General features: G+C 37.5%; 1 protein-coding gene across 2 annotated transcripts in view; it reads left to right on the forward strand.

The window, feature by feature from the left end:
• Positions 1-22,835, forward strand: part of CRPPA (CDP-L-ribitol pyrophosphorylase A) — a 310,026-nt gene that overhangs the window by 145,876 nt on the left and 141,315 nt on the right. Inside the window, exon 7 of one of the 2 annotated variants that reach the window (XM_060108033.1) lies at positions 5,150-5,216. The exons of the other annotated variant lie outside the window; for it this stretch is intronic. Coding sequence (XP_059964016.1) covers positions 5,150-5,216 — 67 coding nt within the window. The remainder of the gene's footprint in view (positions 1-5,149; positions 5,217-22,835) is intronic. 2 annotated transcript variants of the gene reach the window in all.

Here is a 22,835-nt window from a genome sequence, read left to right on the forward strand (position 1 = left end):
TCTACTAAATATTTTTCTAAGAAACAGTGAAATAAAAGAATTTTAAGTTTGACAGAAGGATTATAACTAAGGTCAGAAAGAAGTCTCCTTGTAAAAGAAATTACCAGTTTTCTATCATTTTCTCTCCCTTTATAAGGGCACATTTATCTTATGGCATTTTTCAGCCCATAACTTATAGACAAACGCAAAATGCCACATATTCTAATATTTTTACCTCCAGAGCTTTTGTCTCATTTTGCAAAGGACATATAAAAAGCATGAAGTCACCACTATTAAAATCCAGGCACCTGTAGGGCAGATCTGTGTAGGTGTGGAGCTGCTCAATGCACAACAGGAGGATTGTTTTATTGGCATGAAAAGAAAGGATGTTTCCTGATGAAACTAAAGGAAGAAATTGAGTATGCTTATTATAATTATCCATGCTAGATTTTGAGACATACCTTAGTGATGAACTGAATATCTCAACTCTAATGTAATGATACACACCACGTACATGGAGGAGGTTGCTAAAAAGTGAAATAAGGAATTAACTGAGTAGAGACTTACTGCTCCCACCCTCCATACACGTGCAGATTTCACTCAGACTTAAATATCAAGACTTCATTATCAGGCTTGTTAGATTCCTTCTTTGATTTCTTTAAGGAGGTCGAAGTATTTCACAGAACCTACCTACTTTGGAGATAGAGGTCTCTAGAAGATACGTCAGGGCAGTAGATAGTGATGGAAGAGACCTCGCCCCTTCTTCCCAACTCTCACTGAAAAATAATTTTTGCCATATACTGTGCTGAGAACAGTAAGGAATTTATAAGTAGGAAGATTGGTCTTTCATTAGTTACTTAATTCATGAAGGTATTTACCAAATATTAAATGCCTATCAAGATTTAGTCACTGGATTTATGCAGTTGAACTAAGCAGGTATTGTTCCCTGTCCTCAAGGAGCAGACTGTGCAGTTGGGGATAAAACAGTAAACAAACACACAAAAAATGTTTAATTACAAATTGTGATAACGATACTAAGGAAAAAGTAAACTGTCCTTATGTAAGAGAGCCCTGGACAGTGATTTAAATTGCAAGGAGAGGGCAGTAAGTGAGCATCTCTTGGCAGATGTGGCATTTACTTAAGGCTAAACTGGTATTCAGGAGTTAGCTATTTAAAGAGAAATACAGAAGGAACAGTGTGTGAGAGGTCCTTGAAGAGCTTCGTTCAGGGGCACTGAAATAAGACTTGTATGACTGGAGTGGAGGTGGACTGGTGGGAGGTGAGGATAGAGACTGCGAGGGTGTAAATGCAGCCTCGTAGGCTCTGTTAAGCATACTGTGACTACCACCACCTACACTACTACTGTAACCACTACCATTACTTACATTTTGTCCTACAAGCAAAATGAAGTGGTAGAAGACTTCAGCTGAAAATGTCACGATCCAATTTACATACATAAAAAGACTGTTGGCTGCTGCTGCTTAGAAGTAAAATTCTATGGAAAAAGACAGATAGTATTTAATGTTTTTATACATCACACAACCCCTAAAATCACAAGTGTCTTCAACCCAATTTTTGTTCCTATAATAAAAGAAAAGAAGCTCCTGAAGAATGCTCATCTATGATCTGGACAAACAGGGACCATAGGGGCTTTTTGTGTGTTTTGCTTATCCACCCCTTCCTGTTTCCTGGAGCACATAATTATTGTTTTGTGTAACCACAAATGACAAGCAGGATATAACTGAAAATCATTTGTTTTCCTGGGTGAAAGGCATGCTTTGGTTTTGTTGAGGTTGTCTGTGGTACCTAGTTTATTTTTCCTGATGCCCTCAAGGTTTCGTCCAGAGTATGGATCTGTGCCTTTTTTTTTTTTTAAATAGACATAACTAAATTCAGTGTATGACATATTCATCAAGCAAAACATCCAAAATAGCAAAGGAAGTAAGAAGAAAAGCAGAAATTAAAGAAATAGAACAAATTCAGTCATCTCAGCATTGTAAGACCTGTTCAAATTAGGGTTATTTCATGCTTATTTTGGCACATAACATTTTAAAATATTATGTTTAAAATACTGATTTTTCATTTCTTTGAAGCTGAACACTGTACAGTGTAATAGTGAAATAACACTGTGAACAGTGTTTCTTGGGCCTCTGAGTCTGAACAATGCCAAGAGAATTTATTCATTTAGAGTATGTGGTTTTGGTGTATGTACAAGACTACATAAATTAGCTGAAGACCATCCAATAAAATCCATTTAGTTTGTTTGGGATGTTAGCCAGATTTCCTGATCAGTTTTCCAGAGGTAAAAATGTCCAAAATCACTGGACCACCTAGTTGCTTGGGATGGTATTAATTACGTTCATGCTCTATTTAATAAAATTAACAGTTTATAATTATAATTGGTTGTCAGAGTTTTAGAATTTGGTTATTAATGAGGGAGTAAGGATAATCCTCCCTACATGCCACTTTCTCTACTTTTTCTTTGTATACTTAACATGTATTCACCTTTTGTATCTGTGTGTATTTTTGAAACATAGGGACATTGAAATATTACTCTTTCTGAAGGAACCAGATGGTTAATTTGTAAAAATGATAATCCTTGTCTGCTTAGGAATTAGGTCACTGCACACAAGTTCTAGTTACGTTATGCTAAGTTAAAAACAAATAAGCCGAAAGAATAGCCAACATCTAGCTTTGGGGATATATTTGTAAAAATCAGGTCTTCTCTTGTAATTCAGGAAATTGATTTTACACACATGGTAGATATGTTTAGAGGGAAAATTTTTATAAGAAGCTGGAAAAAATTGCTCTTTGGCATGTAGATTATAGTTTCCAACCTTCAACAGTTGATTTTCTTTAAAATGTATACACTAATTTTCTTATGCTATTTAAATTGAGATAAAGTTTTAAAACTTATTCAATGATGTCATTTCATTTTATTGATTTCTTTTTGGTTCTGAATAGAAGATATGTAATTTTTTTAAATAATAATTTTATACTTATTAATGTTTCCCTAATAATTGAGTTTGGTGATACATTTCAACTATTTGCATGTGGTATGACTATACTTAGTAACACCATAAAGTAGATTATTCTTTTGTTCTGGTGGTTTTAAGTAAATAATGGCTCCAAAGTTTTTGCTGTTTTAGGGAAACTAAACCAAATATACCCCTTTGAACTTGTGGTCAGAATAAATTATCCATGGTGTCTTGGTACCTGAGAACTTTTTTCAAAGCCTTGTAGTACTTGTCTCCTTAGGTTAAATATCTCCTCTCTTTCTCCTCATATCTTCAATGACTGTTCGCTGCATGTGAGTCAGAGTCTATACATTTTGACCCATTATTTCATACCTCTCACAGTCGATGCTGAACCTTTCACTCACAATGTCAACTCTCTTGTGGCCCAGCATATTGTCTTGCTCGTGCTTTGAAATTTTGTAGTTTTCTCTCACTCTTTTTCACTCAGTGTTCTGCTTGATTGCATGCCATCCTTGTCAGTTCTGTTTAATACTTGATTTAATATTACTCTTTCCATGAAGTTGTTCCCATTTTTTCTGGTTCTTGGACTTTCTACACTACTTACCAACAGTGGTATCATTCTGCATACGCTACTTTTTATTGTTATTCTTTTGCCTGTCTCTTTCACCATCTCTTTTATTGCTGATCTCTTGCACAGTGCTGTGTATATGGGGGAGCCAGGTAAATAGTTGTGGTTAGTGGTGGTAGCATGATGAACAAGCAAGCTTCTGGAATACCTCTCCACCTGGACATCTGCCAAATGTGTTTCTGGAGATAAAGAGGTAGCTGCTGGGTGTCCATCAATCATGTGAACAGTTGAGAAGAGTTTAGAACACAGAGTACACCCAAGAAGTTATAATTGATTTCCCAACCAGAAGAAAACTGTTTTTACAAATGGAGGGAAAAGAATAGCAAATAGAAGATGTTGATGAGATGAACTGGAGTTAGCTATGGTGATAAAGTTGGTGGCCAGAAGCCTTCTGTCAGGAAAGGGGGAGGGAGAGAGAGAGTGATGGGGAACTGAGCTCTGCTGAGGGGGAATTGCAGTGGCGTGAAGAAACAGGTCCATAAGCAACATTTTAAGGTTTATTCTTTAGGATCTGTAATAAGATTCTATATCAGGATATGAATCTACCTTTCTGTATCACCTAGGAACATACTGCTTTAAAAATATCCTGAGGTAGATAATTGTTCACATACTTCTGAAATAAGTCACATGATCATGTTTTTATTATTTTTGCTCAAAACGTAATTTATCCTTAATATTTAAAAAACGTTTTGGGCCTATCGGCTAAATGTATATTCAATAGGTTACTATTATGTAACTCATAATGGAAAGTTGTATGAGATGGAAATCTTATTTTATATATACAGTAATTATATTTTTTACTCAAAGGGAAAATACATTAATAAAAATCTCTTACTATGTAGGGTCTGAACAATTATATTGGCAGTATTTGGATTGTACAAGTGTTAGGGTGGTATTAAATATTCCTTAAAAGTTGGGAATTCCCTGCAGTCACATGGTTAGGACTCTGAGCTCTCACTACTGAGGGCCCGGGTTTGATCCCTGGTTGGGGAACTAAAATCCCATAAGCCGCACAGCATGGCCAAAAAAAGAAAAAAGAAAAAAAAGTTAATCAGTGCATTGTTTTTTTTTGTGGTTACATATGAAGGAACTCTTCACTAAGCTACTCATGCATGTTTATAGCTGATTTTAGTTTTCTTCTTTTTTTATTTCCTATCTAATTTAAAATTAGAGACAGTGTTAAAAACTCGGTAGCACAGAGTTCGAGCTGAGAATATATTTTGTTCTATTTGTTTTTAATTTTTATTGGAGTATAGTTGATTTACAATGTTGTGTTAGTTTCAGGTGTACAGCAAAGTGAAGCAGTTACACATATACATATATCCACTCTTTTTTAGATTCTTTTCCCATATACATCATTACAGAGTACTGAGTAGAGTTCCCTGGTCTATACAGTAGGTCCTTATTAGTTATCTATTTTATATATAGTTGTGTGTATATGTCAATCCCAATCTCCCAATTTATCCCTCCCCCCTCTTCCCCCCTGGTAACCATAAGTTTGTTTTCTATACCTGTAACTCTATTTCTGTTTTGTAAATAAGTTCATTTGTATTATTTTTTTAGATTCCACATATAAGCGATATCATAGAGACCTCATCTAGCCATTTTGAACACACTTGTCATATTTATGGTATGTTATTTTAAAATTATATTAAACACTTGTCTGATAAAATACAATTTTAGTATTTCCCTTGTTAAAAAATGACTCTACTAAAACCTTTAAGTTGTTAGAATATTACTGCTTTTGGTGTCAGCTACTGATTTCTGAATAAATGCTGAAGGCCAAAAACCACAACTCTCCATTTAGCCCAGGATTTTGCAGTTGCTATGTTATTAACATTTTGGGACAGATAATTCTTTGTTCTGGAGGCTGGCCTGTGTGTGCATTATAGAATATTTAATAGCATCCCTGTCCTCTACCAACTCGGCACTGGTAGTACTTCCCTCTCCCACTTCTGACAACCGAAAATGTCTCCTGATATGGCTGAATTTCCTCTTAGGACGGTTTCCCACAGTTAAGAACTGCTAATGTAAACTTTTGTATCATGCACACTCAGATTTTACAATGGCTTGGGGATGAAGCTGTGTGTGTGTGTATATATACACACGTATATATACATATATATTTGTATATGTGTATGTATATATAATTGTAATTTCTAATGAATGCATAGCTAAATGCAATAGACTATTATCTTTAGACTATTTAAATCATTTATAAAACTAATTGGAAATAGTATTTGGTGTGGATTCTAATTAGTGATTTTAAATTAATGACATTTTGATTAGAATATAACTTGTACATACTTTATTAGTGCATATTTATATGGAAACTAGGCTCTCATGATACTTCCATATATATCTGGGCAGTGTCTGTAGTACTTAGAAAAGTTAAAATTTTGTAAGTGTAAATTAGATTATGCTGTAAGTTTGGGAAGAATTTGAGGGAAAATACAGTTGAAGTAATAAATTCTTTAATTTTAGTCACTTAGTTTGCCATACTGATATATTTAATAAAAGATATAGGTAACTTATTTTAGATGATACAGAAAGGCAGTACCTTCAGTAGAATCAAGGTTAAAGTTACCTTCTGATTGTTAGTTGGAAGCACATTTCTCAGTAAATATATCAACTGAAAATGAGAGAGGACTTTTATATTATCTAACTGCTTGCTGCTTCAAAGTGTGATCCATGGACCAACTATAGCAACATTACCTGGTTGCTTGTTAGAAATGCAGATTCTACTTATTGTGGCATTTTACACTACCACCAACAATTAGAGTCAATTTCATACCCAAACACAATTTATTGTTGTCAGTTTTATAATTTTAGCCATTTTTATGGATGTATAACAGAACCATACTGTGTATTTGATTTGAAAATATATCTGTGATGACTTTTTCATGTGTTTAATGCATTTTTTAAATAAAATTTTAAATTGGAAAAAAAATGCAGATTCTTAGACCCCGCTCCACATCTAATGGAATCAAAATCTGTATTTTTAACGAGATTCCCAGAGATTCTTATGCATATTGAAGTTGGAGAAACACAGGTCTTAACTTCGTTTCATCTTCCCAGTATGATCTCCATGAGGACAGAAACTGTCTAGTCTATTGCTGTGGTCTCAGTGTGCTATCTAGTGTCTGGCTCAGAGCCCTCAATAGATAACTTATTGGTTGAATGAATGAAACTCTAACTTATGCTAATCCAGTGGATAGTAGGGTACCCTACTCTATGTGACTTTTAAAATTTTTTTAATTAAGACAGATAAGATTTGTTTACATCAGCTTGCCAGTTCTCAGCTTGCAAATGTCTTATGCATTACTAAGAAACGTAAAGTGGTCATATTACCATACATGCTTTTTAAACATATCATCCTTTATCATTTACAAAATGGATAGTATTTACAAAACATGCCTGCCAAACATGATTTATGTGAGTAAATGCCAGTCAATTCTCATTTACTACAAAATTGCCCATTAGTTATATATAGTATAATGTTCTATAGTAAACCTCAGTGGAAAGATAAGCTTGAGCAGATTTGGTAGCTTTGCCTTTTGCCTAAACACTTTCTAGGGGCTTCCCTGGTGGCACAGTGGTTGAGAGTCTGCCTGCCGATGCAGGGAGGCCCGCGTACCGCAAAAAACAAAACAAAACAAAAAAAAAACCAGAAATACTTTCTAGCTTTGGATGTATAATCTGTATGATAAAATGGGAGCCTAGAATTCTTTGTAATAGTGTTCTGGTTTGTTAAGATGAGGACTTGTATTTTCCATTCCACAATTCTTGTGGTTTTGCATCAGAAAAGTTACTGGCCTTCAAAGGGAATTTTAACAGTGAGACAGAGGGACATATAAAGGAGAACTTTCATTAAGGTTGTATTATCACAATAATTACTTCTGTAACCATCACCTGCTTGGTGTATATTGAATGCAGTGGTTCAGAAGCCCTTGACTCTTCCAGGATCAAATCTGAGGACCTGAATTGGAGGACCTACCTTAGATACTCTCTTCCCTGTCTAGGACCCAGAGAAATGATCTGAGTTAGGGGATTGTCTGTGGTGGCAATTAAGCTTTTTAGCACTCAAATGACTTCCTCCAGATGAGGTGTTTCTCCTGAGTTGACCTTAGGACCTGTAGTGTCACTGCCCTCTGAGTAAAGTCTTGTGACTTCCATGATGTAGTACTGGTTACTTGGAGTAAACTGACACCCTGTGTACTTGAGAGGTTAACTGTTGAGAGTCCCACAGACCTTAGTCTGGGTATTACCCCTCACTGGCAGTACCATCTCAGACAGATTCTTTAAACTTCTGTGCTTACCTTCCTTATCCATAACATGAGGATAATGTTAATATATGCATTGGTATGTTATGTGGTTTCAGTAAGATAATTGTTTAACGTATTTAGCACAGATTCTGATGAATAGTAATGCCTCAATAAATGTAAGATTTAAGATGTAAAAGGATAATGGAGATGTGGTGATGTGTGAAAAGGTCATTTAAAAGTGGAAGCTAAGTGAGAAGCAAGTGGAATAATAGCAAACATTTAATGTACACTGTGTGGAAAGATGGTCATTAGTGTTTCACATAAATTCAAGAAAACAAAGATGAATGACATGACAGGACTCACACTAGAATAGGGACTTTCTAGAACAATGATTATTGGGGAAAGTCCAATCCATGGACTCAGGAACAGAGACAGTGTTCACTGCATTATAAGACTCTAATCTTTGTGCAGTGTGGCTTTTAAGCTACATAATTAAGGGAGAACCAGCCCTTTCCCTGGTGTGATAAGGTCCCGTGATCTAACACTGTTGCAGCATGGCAGAACCTTGGTTCTCGTGCTACTCTGCCTGCCTGAGAGGATTGAAACACTATCAAGAGTTTGGTATGTCTGACAGGCTAGGATCTGAGTCTTGTGGTGGCAGCTTGGGAAGTAGAAGGCCACTGGTATGATCCACCAACTTAGTGTACATGGTTGGAGGTCCATAGTTGACATAGCATGGCAGAATGGTAACCTGATTTACTTACCACCTCAAAACTCTACCGACGGGCCTCCCTGGTGGCGCAGTGGTTGAGAGTCCGCCTGCCGATGCAGGGGATACGGGTTCGTGCCCCGGTCTGGGAGGATCCCATATGCCGCGGAGCGGCTGGGCCCGTGAGCCATGGCCGCTGAGCCTGCGCATCCGGAGCCTGTGCTCCGCAACGGGAGAGGCCACAACAGTGAGAGGCCCGCGTACGGAAAAAAAAAAAAAAAAAAAAAAACTCTACCGACATTTATTGTTTTAAAGCTGTAGCTTTTTTCTCTGAAGCTTTCCAGAAGACCAGCCGATAGGGAAGAAGTTTTGGAAAATTTAATCCTTAACTCTCACATATTAACTTAACTAATCTATCAATTCTGATATGTAAACTGAGCCATGGCGCTTAAGTAATTTGCCCAAAGTTGTACAGCAAATTTGTTGCAGAGCTAGATTCAAACACCCAGGGATCTTGGCTCCAGGTGCCATGTTCTTAACTGCAAGAAAGAGCTTTAGAGCTGTCTAAAAAATAGTAGAGTAAATGTTCAATGCTAGATGGACAAAACCTCCACAGAAGTCTAAAAATAACCATGAAGTAAATGTTAATTGGCAACTCAGAATTTGGAAACAGTACTTCTTAAAGGAGTGTCTCAGGTAAAGACTGCTGAAAAGCAGGATGGAGAGGCTCTGGGCTGTTACCCTGTGACTGAAGGTCCAGACACAGCACCCACAGGCCAGAGGCGACTCCATTGATAAAGACAGTAACTGATGAATTGATGGCCCAGACTCAGCATTCTGTTGGCATCAGTCATAGCTACGTAAGGTTCTCTGGATTGGCAGTATAGAAGTACTTTCCGCCCCAGCTTTATTGAGGTATAATTGACCAATAAAAATTGCGTGTATTTAATGTATACAGCATGATGTTTTGACATACACTTTGAAATGATCACCATAATCAAGCTCATAGATCCATCACCTCACATAATTACCATTTTCTTTTTTGGGGGTGTGGGTGAGAACACTTAAGATTTACCCTCTTACGTATATTTCAGTTATACAATATACTATTGTTAATTACAGCCACCATGCTACACATTAAATCCCTAAAAACGTATTCATCTTGCATAACTGAAACTTTGCCCTTGGACCAGCATCTCCCCATTTCCCCTACCCTCTGGCAGCCACGAGACTTTTAACTGTTAACATGTTGTCTACAGAGTGAAAAGTGCATCTCTCTCTGATTCCCTTGTATATACCCACATTAATGCCCTTGTTTGAATGGGAGGGAGGTGGGAAATTGATGGATTCAGATTAAGAAATGATCCAGCCAACATGTTCTGTAAAAAGAGTGCTGGCTTTCAGAAACATGTTTTTGAACCTCTGACTCATGGGACTGGAAAACAATGCCTTTCAGCCTTAGTTAAGCCTTAACTCTTCTTGAAATGGAAAACGTTTTTTGGCAACGCAGCTTCCTTCCTAATATCCCTACTTTAAATAGTACTTTGAATATGCAGATGTTTGCATTTTGTTAGTAGTAAATATTTTGTAAATTCTAATTTTTTTATGATGTAAGGAAAGTATTTCAAGGTGGGGTTTTTTGTTTTTTTGTTTTTTTTTTGGACATACTTTTTAAATTTTACTAAACGCATTGGAAGGTTGTTTTAAATTTTGTTTAAATGTTCTCCGAACCAAAATATTTACAGAACAAGGAGTTCTAGCCAGCAGATTGTTCCATTTGTTGTGTTTGAGTGTGGAAACATTAAGAATGATAGCTTAAAATGATGCCATAGAACTTTTTCATAAACAGCCTAATAGCATTGTCTAAGGTGGTCTTTGTTTATTAAAGGTGTCAAAGTCTCCTTTGCTATATTTAGGTAGAATCTAAGTTTCTTTACTGAAGCACGGAAAATATTGTTTGTTTTCTGTTTGGGAGGAAAGCAGTATGACCAAATAAAAGAGTTAAATTTCACTGGAAACAATTATTAAAAGAGTCTCAGTTGCAAGATGGAAAAAAATGTAGTTTGGTTTTCATATTTTTTTCAAAGGGGGTAAAAAAATGAAGGTTGGGGGAAAGTCAGAAAATCCCTCAATTCTCGGTGTTATCTCAGCAGGGGCAGGGGAAATTATCAGTGCCTACCATTTTAAAACTCTTCAGCTTGTAAAAATAATAATTAGTAAGCTCTACAATTTATAATGAAAATCACAGAACACACAAGTCTGATTTTAAAAATCTGGAAGAAACCTCAAGGCTCTCTCTGTCCCTCAAAAAATTCTCACACCTTTTGGTTCTGTAGAATAACTCAGTAAAAATCGGAATTCAAGAAGGTTAAAAATTCAAAAGACAGCATTGCAAGAGATTAATAGAGCGACTGATAATTGTGGAAACAATTAGAGCCACACTGTTATAGAAATAATTAGTACATTAGACATAGAATATAGCAAAGGTCAGGTCAGGTTATTAACATAGACGGAAACTTGGGATAATCACAGTGTATTCCAAGTAAAAACTAAATGATAAATAAGAGAATAGGTGTGAATGATAATAAAGGCATCCAACATATGGATCATGTTTATATGTCAAGCAGACAAACCAAGATGTTATTCTGAAAGTTAGAAGAAAATTTCCTTGAAATGACTAACTAGTTCTGTAAGATGCAGAGGGCATATTTTCAAGAAGAATTGAGGAACAGCAACTGACAATTAAATATGGTCTGATTCTAATTAAGATTTTGAACCTCCTCATAAAGAATTCTTCAGGTAGGTACCTAAGAGCAAAAAACAAAAACAAAACTTATAGAAAGGAGGATACTCTGCCTGACCTCTTGTACCTCCACAATACTTACTATCCAAATACATACAGTGAAGCGTTGTCTATAAACTTTGGAGGGAATCAAAGGGGAATCCAAGAACACTACCACTAGCCAAATTGTCATTTAGTTAGAAAGACAACAGGAAAAAAATTCGTATGTAACTTCTATGACTACTTCCTGGTGGAACTACTTGATGTTGAAATCTACCCCCCAAAAATGGTGAATAGAGAGTGAGTAGATGACACATGGACTTTAAAAAGCATCCGGACAATGCTTTGAAACAGTGTTTGAAGACAGTGGTACAGAGACTGCAAATCTCTGAGGGAAAGTGTGAACTACACTTTTATTCCCAGATAAGTTATTCTTCCAACTAATAGAAGGAAGAACTCTAGGAATATAAAAATGTTGAGGTTTTTATTAAAAAACAAACAAAACCTACTTGCAACTGAAGTTCATCAAATAAAGAAGTGAATTAAAATGAATTTATAAAGGGAGAGGTTTTTATTTAAAACAGTTGTCTTGAGCATAGATAAATTATGTCTAAATTGTGTGAATTATGGCTATAGAATAGTCTATGAATCTAATAAACCTTGTCAGGGTAGAAAAGTACAAGTGACCAGGACAGTGGGAAGAAGAGTTACAAAGTGCTATTTCTTTCTCTCTCATAGCAGGAAATCAGTTAGTACTGACCTACACATGAAGTGTGTTGCCATTGAAAAGTCCAGTGTCTTAATCCTGTTCACGATATTTTACTTAACATTTAGGAAAAGCTCCCTGGAGGTGAAGAATAATCTGAAGTATAGCAGCACCTTCAGTTTTATTATATTTAAGGGTTATTTATTTTTTTTGCTAACATTAAATAATTTTTAAATGACATGCATATGATTCCATTTTCAAAAAATGTGCTAATGCTTTTGTTCCTTCATCGTTTTGTCCTACCAGCTTACTGCATATATTATTAATAGAGGATTGTTGAAACGATACTTATCTGATGTTCAGGGTAATTATTTCTAGGTAGTGTTATTTTTGGATGAGTTTTTTTTACCTTTTGAAAAAACTTCCATATAGTTGATTTTCAGAACATACACTTTTTTTTTTTTCTTGAAACAAGACTGTGCTAAGTTTTAAAAACCTATTTGTCAAGCATTTGCTACTGGTTAAAAACATGTTTCTGTCCTCAGAGACCCCATACCCTAAGAGTATGGGGTCCTCAAGAATTTTATCAGTTTTAATACTTGAAAAGCTAAATTGGAATATCCCTCATGTTCTCATCCTAGACCTTATTTATGTACCTCCAAAAGAAAAAAAATATTAATTAGTTTATTTATTTATTTTTGGCTGCGTTGGGTCTTCGTTGCTGCATGGGGCTTTCTCTAGTTGTGGCAGCGAGGGCTGCTCTTCGTTGCGGTGCGCGGGCTTCTCACTGCAGTGGCTTCTCTTTGTTGTGGAGCACGGGCTCTAGGCACGTGGGCTTCAGTAGTTGTGGCTCGCGGGCTCAGTAGTTGTGGCTCATGGGCTCTAGAGCACAGGCTCAGTAGTTGTGGTGCACGGGCTTAGTTGCTCCACAGCATGTGGGATCTTCCTGGACCAGGGCTTGAACCCGTGTCTCCTGCATCGGCAGGTGGATTCTTAACCACTGCCCAGGGAAGTCCCCAAAAGAAAATTTTTTAAAGTAAGTCATTTTCTTTTTTTTTTTTTTTTTTTTTGAGTTCAGAATTCACTCACACTTGTTAAAGTTGAGATACGTGGTTGCCTTATTTCATATCTGTCAAGTCAGAAACTAGGGAGGATTTGAGGATTATACCCAATGTTTATGCGAACACTCATGCCAGTATTGTAAATATTGGTAAAAGACATGAAACTCCAGGGTCAGAGGAAAGAATTTATTACAGCACTAGCAGTAAGGAGGATAGCAGTGCAGCACTGATTTTCTGAATTGCAGTTCCCCCGGGGGGAAATACAGTTAGGGCTGGGTGTTGCTAGGCAGTTGAATGCACTAAAGAAGAATCTGGATATCGGGATGCACTGCCCTTATACAGGGACTGCTGGCAAACTAGCCCATCCTCTTCTTACAAGAGAGACATTGTCTTTATTACTCTAGAATGCCAAGCAGATTGTTCTATGGAGAGAGATGTCTCTATCTTTACTTTCTAGAACGTAAGCAAATTTGCTCCAAGAAGAGAGATGCCTATTTTTGCAAGTCTGCCTGCTATGTGAACATCTTTGAAGAGCCAATTTGGAGTATATTAGCTATTCATGCCTTTTAAAATGTTTGGATACATGAGAAACCCCTGAAAAATAATCTCCCTGTAATATCCAGAAGATGAGACTCCTTGAGCAAACTCACTGTTGCACAGCGGAAGCTGATTTCTTTATTTCACTATTGATACATGGCTGATGACTATGGAAGTTGTTTTTTTTTTTTTTTTTTGAATAATCTTCCCTCTGAAATTTGTACTCAAAAACTTTAAACCAAAGTAAAATTCTTGAAATTCATGAGCCAAGTGATTTCTATAGCATAGCTAAGACCTCAAAACCTTTACCTCTCTTTCTCAAATATTTTGTCAAAATTAGGTAGAATTAAGCTGAATTCTTCTGAAGAGATAATGCTCTTAGAGATACAGTTTCATGTTTTACTATGGAACAAGCATTGTATTGTAGATATATAACTAAAGCTTTCTAAACGTAATGCCAGTATTAACCACGAAAATGTGACTTCGTACAGTTATAGCAGAAATTTCAGTATAACAGAGCCCTTGTTTATTAGTTTTTTGTTCATATTGCTATAATAGAAAAAATAGAGAATAATTAGAGCATTGAACTATATGGAAGAAAAATTTTATTAGGAAAGTTTTTATAGTGTATGTACTATTTTCTGTCTAGTCTGGGACTACCTCTAGTAATAATCTTCTCATTATTGTTGCCCTAGTTTAAGTCTTATTTCTCTATCATATATAATAATTTCTTTTTGTTTTTATTATTTTTATTTTTGTTTTTGTTTTTTTTTTTTTCCTTTTTGCGGTATGCGGGCCTCTCACTGTTGTGGCCTCTCCCGTTGCGGAGCACAGGCTCCGGATGCGCAGGCCCAGCGGCCATGGCTCACGGGCCCAACCGCTCTGCGGCATATGGGATCCTTCCAGACCGGGGCACGAACCCGTATCCCCTGCATCGGCAGGCGGACTCTCAACCACTGCGCCACCAGGGAGGCCCTATTTTTATTTTTTATTGAGGTATAGTTGACATATTAGTTTTAGGTGTATGACATTGTGATTCAACATTTATATACCTTATGAATTGATCACCAAGATAAGTCTAGTAACCATCTGTCACCATACAAAATTACCGCAATTTTATTGACTAGATTCCCTTTGTTGTACATTCCATTCCATGACTTATTTTGTAACTGGAAGTTTGTACTACTTTATGTTCTTCACCTGTTTTGCCCATACCCTTACCTCCCCCATCCCCACCCCTCTGGCAACCACCAGCTTGTTTTCCCTTATCCTGAGTCTCTTTATGTTTTATTTTGTTCGTTCATTTGTTTTGGTTTTTAGATTCCATGTATAAGTGTATTTCTCTATCTGACTTATTTCATTTAGCATAACACCCTCTTGGAATATCATGGATGTTCCATCCATGTTGTCGCAAATGACAAGATTTTATTCTTTTTTATGGCTGAGTATATTCCACTGTGTATGCATACATACATACATATGTGTGTGTGTGTCTATATATATATATATATATATATATATATATATATATATATATATAAAATACACACACACACCTCCACATCTTCAAGCATTCATCTATCAACAGGCACTTCCATATCTTGGCTGCTACATTGAACACAGTGGTGCTTATGTCTTTTTGATTAGTGTTTTCATTTTCTTTGGGTAAATGCCCAAGAGTGGAATTGCTGGTTAGTATAGTAGTTATAGTTTTAATTTTTTGAGGAACCTTGTTACCGTTTTCCATAGTGGCTGCACCAGTTTACATTCCCACCAACAGTGCACTAGGGTTCATTTTTCTCCACACCCTCTCCAACATTTGCTATTTGTGGTCTTTTTTTTTTTTTCGGTACGTGGGCCTCTCACTGTTGTGGCCTCTCCCACTGCGGAGCACAGGCTCCGGATGCGCAGGCCCAGCGGCCATGGCTCACGGGCCCAGCTGCTCCGCAGCATGTGGGATCCTCCCGGACCGGGGCACGAACCTGCATCGGCAGGCGGACTCTCAACCACTGCGCCACCAGGGAAGCCCTATTTGTGGTCTTTTTGATGATAGCCATTCTGACAAGTATGAGGTGATCTCTCATGGTGATTTTGATTTGAATTTCTCTGATGATTAGTGATGTTGAGCATCTTTCCATGTGCCTGCTGGCCTTCTATATGTCTTCTTTGGAGAAATGTCTGTTCAGGACTTCTGTCCATTTTGATTGGGTTGTGTGTTTGTTTTGATATTCAGTTGTATGAGCTGTTTATATATTTTGGATATTAACCCTTTTTGGGTCATATCATTTGCAAATACTCCCATTCAGTAGGTTGTATCTTTGTTTTATCAATGATTTTCTTTGCTATTCAAAATCTTGTAAGTTTAATTAGGTCTCATTTATTTATTTTTGCTTTTGTTTCTTTTGCCTTAGGGGACAGATCCAAAAAAATTTACTATGATTTACATCAAAGAGTGTTCTGCCTATGTTTTCTTCTAGGAGTTTTACGGTTTCCGCTCTTTCATTTAAGTCTTTAATCTGTCTTGAGTATATTTTTGTATGTGGTATAAGAAAGTGGTCCAGTTTTATTCTTTTGAATGTAACTGTCCAGTTTTTTCAGAACTATTTATTGAGGAGAATTTCTTTCCACACTATGTATTATTGGCTTCTTTGTCATAAATTAATTAACCAGATACGGGTGGGTTTATTTCTGGGCCCTCTCCTCTGTTCCATTGATCTATATGTCTGCTTTTGTGCCAGTACCGTACAGTTTTGATTACTATAGCTTTGTAGTATAGTTTGAAATCAGGGAGCATGATACCTCCAGCTTTGTTGTTCTTTCTCAAGATTGCTTTGGCTATTTGGGGTCCTTTGTTATTCCATAGGTACTTTAGAATTATTTGTATTAGTTCTATGATAAATGCCATTGGTATTTTGATAGGGACTGTACTGACTCTGTAGATTGCTTTGGGTAGTATCATCATTTTAACAAAATTTTTTTTCCAATCCATGAGCACAGTATGTCTTTCCACTTAATCATGTCATCCTTAATTTCTTTCATCAATGTTTTATAGTTTTCAGAGTATAGGTCTTTTTTTAATTTTTTTTTATTTTACAAATTTAATCAGTTATACATATACATATGTTCCCATATCCCCTCCCTTTTGCGTCTCCCTCCCACCCTCCCCATCCCACCCCTCCAGGCGGTCACAAAGAACCGAGCTGATCTCCCTGTGCTATGCGGCTGCTTCCCACCAGCTATCTACCCCACGTTTGGTAGTGTATATATGTCCATGCCACTCTTTCACTTTGTCACAGCTTACCCTTCCCCCTCCCCATATCCTCAAGTCCATGCTCTAGTAGGTCTGTGTCTTTATTCCCATCTTGCCCCTAGGTTCTTCATGACATTTTGTTCTTAAATTCCATATATATGTGTCAGCATACAGTATTTGTCTTTCTCTTTCTGACTTACTTCACTCTGTATGACAGACTCTAGGTCCATCCACCTCATTACAAATAGCTCAATTTCATTTCTTTTTATGGCTGACTAATATTCCATTGTATATATGTGCCACATCTTCTTTATCCATTCATCTGATGATGGACACTTAGGTTGTTTCCATCTCCGGGCTATTGTAAATAGGGCTGCTATGAACATTTTGGTACATGTCTCTTTTTGAATTATGGTTTTCTCAGGGTATATGCCCAGTAGTGGGATTGCTGGGTCATATGGTAGTTCTATTTGTAGTTTTTTAAGGAACCTCCATACCGTTCTCCATAGTGGCTGTACCAATTCACATTCCCACCAGCAGTGCAAGAGTGTTCCCTTTTTTCCACACCCTCTCCAGCATTTATTGTTTCTAGATTTTTTGATGATGGCCATTCTGACTGGTGTGAGATGATATCTCATTGTAGTTTTGATTTGCATTTCTCTAATGAGTAAAGATGTTGAGCATCCTTTCATGTGTTTGTTGGCTGTCTGTATATCTTCTGTGGAGAAATGTCTATTTAGGTCTTCTGCCCATTTTTGGATTGGGTTGTTTGTTTTTTTGCTATTGAGCTGCATGAGCTGCTTATAAATTTTGGAGATTAATCCTTTGTCAGTTGCTTCATTTGCAAATATTTTCTCCCATTCTGAGGGTTGTCTTTTCATCTTGTTTATGGTTTCCTTTGCTGTGCAAAAGCTTTGAAGTTTCATTAGGTCCCATGTGTTTATTTTTGTCTTTATTTCCATTTCTCTAGGAGATGGGTCAAAAAGGATCTTGCTGTGATTTATGTCATAGAGTGTTCTGCCTATGTTTTCCTCTAGGAGTTTGATAGTGTCTGGCCTTACATTTAGGTCTTTAATCCATTTTGAGCTAATTTTTGTGTATGGTGTTAGGGAGTGATCTAATCTCATACTTTTACATGTCCCTGTCCAGTTTTCCCAGCACCACTTATTGAAGAGACTGTCCTTTCTCCACTGTACATTCCTGCCTCCTTTATCAAAGATAAGGTGACCATATGTCCGTGGGTTTATCTCTGGGCTTTCTATCCTGTTCCATTGATCTATCTTTCTGTTTTTGTGCCAGTACCATACTGTCTTGATTACTGTAGCTTTGTAGTATAGTCTGAAGTCAGGGAGCCTGATTCCTCCAGCTCCATTTTTCGTTCTCAAGATTGCTTTGGCTATTCGGGGTCTTTTGTGTTTCCATACAAATTGTGAAATTTTTTGTTCTAGTTCTGTGAAAAATGCCATTGGTAGTTTGATAGGAATTGCATTGAATCTGTAGATTGCTTTGGGTAGTAGAGTCATTTTCACAATGTTGATTCTTCCAATCCAAGAACATGGTACATCTCTCCATCTATTTGTATCATCTTTAATTTCTTTCATAAGTGTCTTATAATTTTCTGCATACAGGTCTTTTGTCTCCTTAGGTAGGTTTATTCCTAGATATTTTATTCTTTTTGTTGCAATGGTAAATGGGAGTATTTCCTTGATTTCACTTTCAGATTTTTCATCATTAGTATATAGGAATGCCAGAGACTTCTGTGCATTAATTTTGTATCCTGCAACTTTACCAAATTCATTGATTAGCTCTAGTAGTTTTCTGGTAGCATCTTTAGGATTCTCTATGTATAGTATCATGTCATCTGCAAACAGTGACAGCTTTACTTCTTCTTTTCCCATTTGGATTCCTTTTATTTCCTTTTCTTCTCTGATTGTTGTGGCTAAAACTTCCAAAACTATGTTGAATAAGAGTGGTGACAGTGGGCAACCTTGTCTTCTTCCTGATCTTAGTGGAAATGGTTTCAGTTTTTCACCATTGAGGACGATGCTGGCTGTGGGTTTGTCATATATGGCCTTTATTATGTTGAGGAAAGATCCCTCTATGCCTACTTTCTGCAGGGTTTTTATCATAAATGGGTGTTGAATTTTGTCAAAAGCTTTCTCTGCATCTATTGAGATGATCATATGGTTTTTCGCCTTCAGTTTGTTAATATGGTGTATCACATTGATTGATTTGCGTATATTGAAGAATCCTTGCATTCCTGGAATAAACCCCACTTGATCATGGTGTATGATCCTTTTAATGTGCTGTTGGATTCTATTTGCTAGTATTTTGTTGAGGATTTTCGCATCTATGTTCATCAGTGATATTGGCCTGTAGTTTTCTTTCTTTGTGACATCCTTGTCTGGTTTTGGTATCAAGGTGATGGTGGCCTCGTAGAATGAGTTTGGGAGTGTTCCTCCCTCTGCTATATTTTGGAAGAGTTTGAGAAGGATAGGTGTTAGCTCTTCTCTAAATGCTTGATAGAATTCGCCTGTGAAGCCATCTGGTCCTGGGCTTTTGTTTGTTGGAAGATTTTTAATCACAGTTTCAATTTCAGTGCTTGTGATTGGTCTGTTCATATTTTCTATTTCTTCCTGATTCAGTCTTGGCAGGTTGTGCATTTCTAAGAATTTGTCCATTTCTTCCAGGTTGTCCATTTTATTGGCATAGAGTTGCTTATAGTAATCTCTCATGATCTTTTGTATTTCTGCAGTGTCAGTTGTTACTTCTCCTTTTTCATTTCTAATTCTATTGATTTGAGTCTTCTCCCTTTTTTTCTTGATGAGTCTGGCTAATGGTTTATCAATTTTGTTTATCTTCTCAAAGAACCAGCTTTTAGTTTGGTTGATCTTTGCTATCGTTTCCTTCATTTCTTTTTCATTTATTTCTGATCTGATTTTTATGATTTCTTTCCTTCTGCTAACTTTGGGATGTTTTTGTTCTTCTTTCTCTAATTGCTTTAGGTGCAAGGTTAGGTTGTTTATTCGAGATATTTCCTGTTTCTTAAGGTGGGATTGTATTGCCATAAACTTCCCTCTTAGAACTGCTTTTGCTGCATCCCATAGGTTTTGGGTCGTCGTGTCTCCATTGTCATTTGTTTCTAGGTATTTTTTAATTTCCTCTTTGATTTCTTCAGTGATCACTTCGTTATTAAGTAGTGTATTGTTTAGCCTCCATGTGTTTGTATGTTTTACAGCTCTTTTCCTGTAATTGATATCTAGTCTCATAGCATTGTGGTCGGAAAAGATACTTGATACAATTTCAATTTTCTTAAATTTACCAAGGCTTGATTTGTGACCCAAGATATGATCTATCCTGGAGAATGCTCCATGAGCACTTGAGAAAAATGTGTATTCTGTTGTTTTTGGATGGAATGTCCTATAAATATCAATTAAGTCCATCTTGTTTAATGTATCATTTAAAGCTTGTGTTTCCTTATTTATTTTCATTTTGGATGACCTGTCCATTGGTGAAAGTGGGGTGTTAAAGTCCCCTACTAAGATTGTGTTACTGTCGATTTCTCCTTTTATGGCTGTTAATATTTCCCTTATGTATTGAGGTGCTCCTATGTTTGGTGCATAAATATTTACAATTGTTATATCTTCTTCTTGGATTGATCCCTTGATCATTATGTAGTGTCCTTCTTTGTCTCTTCTAGTAGTCTTTATTTTAAAGTCTATTTTGTCTGATATGAGAATTGCTACTCCAGCTTTCTTTTGGTTTCCATTTGCATGGAATATCTTTTTCCATCCCCTTACTTTCAGTCTGTATGTGTCTCTAGGTCTGAAGTGGGTCTCTTGTAGACAGCATATATATGGGTCTTGTTTTTGTATCCATTCAGCCAGTCTGTGTCTTTTGGTGGGAGCATTTAGTCCATTTACATTTAAGGTAATTATTGATATGTATGTTCCTATTCCCATTTTCTTAATTGTTTTGGGTTCGTTATTGTAGTTCTTTTCCTTCTGTTGTGTTTCTTGCCTAGAGAAGTTCCTTTAGCATTTGTTGTAAAGCTGGTTTGGTGGTGCTGAACTCTCTCAGCTTTTGCTTGTCTGAAAAGGTTTTAGTTTCTCCATCAAATCTGAATGAGATCCTTGCTGGGTAGAGTAATCTTGGTTGCAGGTTTTTCTCCTTCATCACTTTAAGTATGTCCTGCCACTCCCTTCTGGCTTGTAGAGTTTCTGCTGAGAGATCAGCTGTTATCCTGATGGGGATTCCCTTGTGTGTTATTTGTTGTTTTTGCCTTGCTGCTTTTAATATGATTTCTTTGTGTTTAATTTTTGACAGTTTGATTAATATGTGTCTTGGTGTATTTCTCCTTGGATTTATTCTGTATGGGACTCTCTGTGCCTCCTGAACTTGATTAACTATTTCCTTTCCCATATTAGGGAAGTTTTTAACTATAATCTCTTCAAATATTTTCTCAGTCCCTTTCTTTTTCTCTTCTTCTTCTGGAACCCCTATAATTCGAATGTTGGTGCATTTAATGTTGTCCCAGAGGTCTCTGAGACTGTCCTCTGTTCTTTTCATTCTTTTTTCTTTATTTTGCTGTGCAGCAGTTATTTCCACTATTTTATCTTCCACCTCACTTATCCGTTCTTCTGCCTCAGTTATTCTGCTATTGATCCCATCTAGAGTATTTTTTATTTCATTTATTGTGTTTTTAATCGATGCTTGATTCGTCTTTAGTTCTTCTAGGTCCTTGTTAACTGTTTCTTGCATTTTGTCTATTCTATTTCCAAGATTTTGGATCATCTTTACCATCATTATTCTGAATTCTTTTTCAGATAGACTGCCTATTACCTCTTCATTTGTTAGGTCTGGTGGGTTTTTATCTTGCTCCTTCTCCTGCTGTGTGTTTTTCTGTCTTCTCATTTTGCTTATGTTACTGTGTTTGGGGTCTCCTTTTTGCAGGCTGCAGGTTCGTAGTTCCCGTTCTTTTTGGTGTCTGTCCCCAGTGGCTAAGGTTGGTTTAGTGGGTTGTGTAGGCTTCTTGGTGGAGGGGACTACTGCCTGTAGTAGTATGAGGATGAGGCTGGATCTTGTCTTTCTGGTGGGCAGGTCCACGTGTGGTGGTGTGTTTTGGGGTGTTTTCGGACTTTTTATGATTTGAGGCAGCCTCTCTGCTAATGGGTGGCGTTGTGTTCCTGTCTTGCTAGTTGTTTGGCAAAGGGTGTCCAGCACTGTAGCTTGCTGGTTGTTGAGTGAAGCTGGGTGCTGGTGTTGAGATGGAGATCTCTGGAAGATTTTCGCCGTTTGATATTATGTGGAGCTGGGAGGTCTCTTGTGGACCAGTGTCTTGAAGTTCGCTCTCCCACCTCAGAGACACAGCACTGACTCCTGGCTACTCAATTTGGGATGATTTGTTGTCTATTCATGTATTCCACAGATGCAGGGTACATGAAGTTGATTGTGGAGCTTTAATCCGCTGCTTCTGAGGCTGCTGGGAGAGGTTTCCCTTTCTCTTCTTTGTTCTCACAGCTCCTGGGTCTCAGCTTTGGATTTGGCCCCGCCTCTGCATGTAGGTCGCCGGAGGGCGTCTGTTCTTCGCTCAGACAGGACAGGGTTAAAGGAGCAGCCTCTTCGGGGACTCTGGCTCACTCAGGCCGGGCGGGAGGGAGGGGCACGGAGTGCGGGGCGAGCCTGCAGCGGCAGAGGTTGGCGTGACGTTGCACCAGCCCGAGGCGCGCCGTGCGTTCTCCCAGGGAAGCCGCCCCTGGATCCCGGGACCCCGGCAGTGGCAGGCTGCACAGGCTCCCGGAAGGGCGGTGTGGACAGTGACCTGCGCTCGCACACAGGCTTCTTGGCGGCAGCAGCAGCAGCCCCAGCGTCCCACGCCCGTCTCTGGGCTCCGCGCTTTCAGCCACGACTCGCGCCCGTCTCTGGAGCTCCTTTACGTG

This window comes from Mesoplodon densirostris, chromosome 9 (genome assembly GCF_025265405.1).
Source record: "Mesoplodon densirostris isolate mMesDen1 chromosome 9, mMesDen1 primary haplotype, whole genome shotgun sequence".
Lineage (NCBI taxonomy): Eukaryota > Metazoa > Chordata > Mammalia > Artiodactyla > Ziphiidae > Mesoplodon > Mesoplodon densirostris.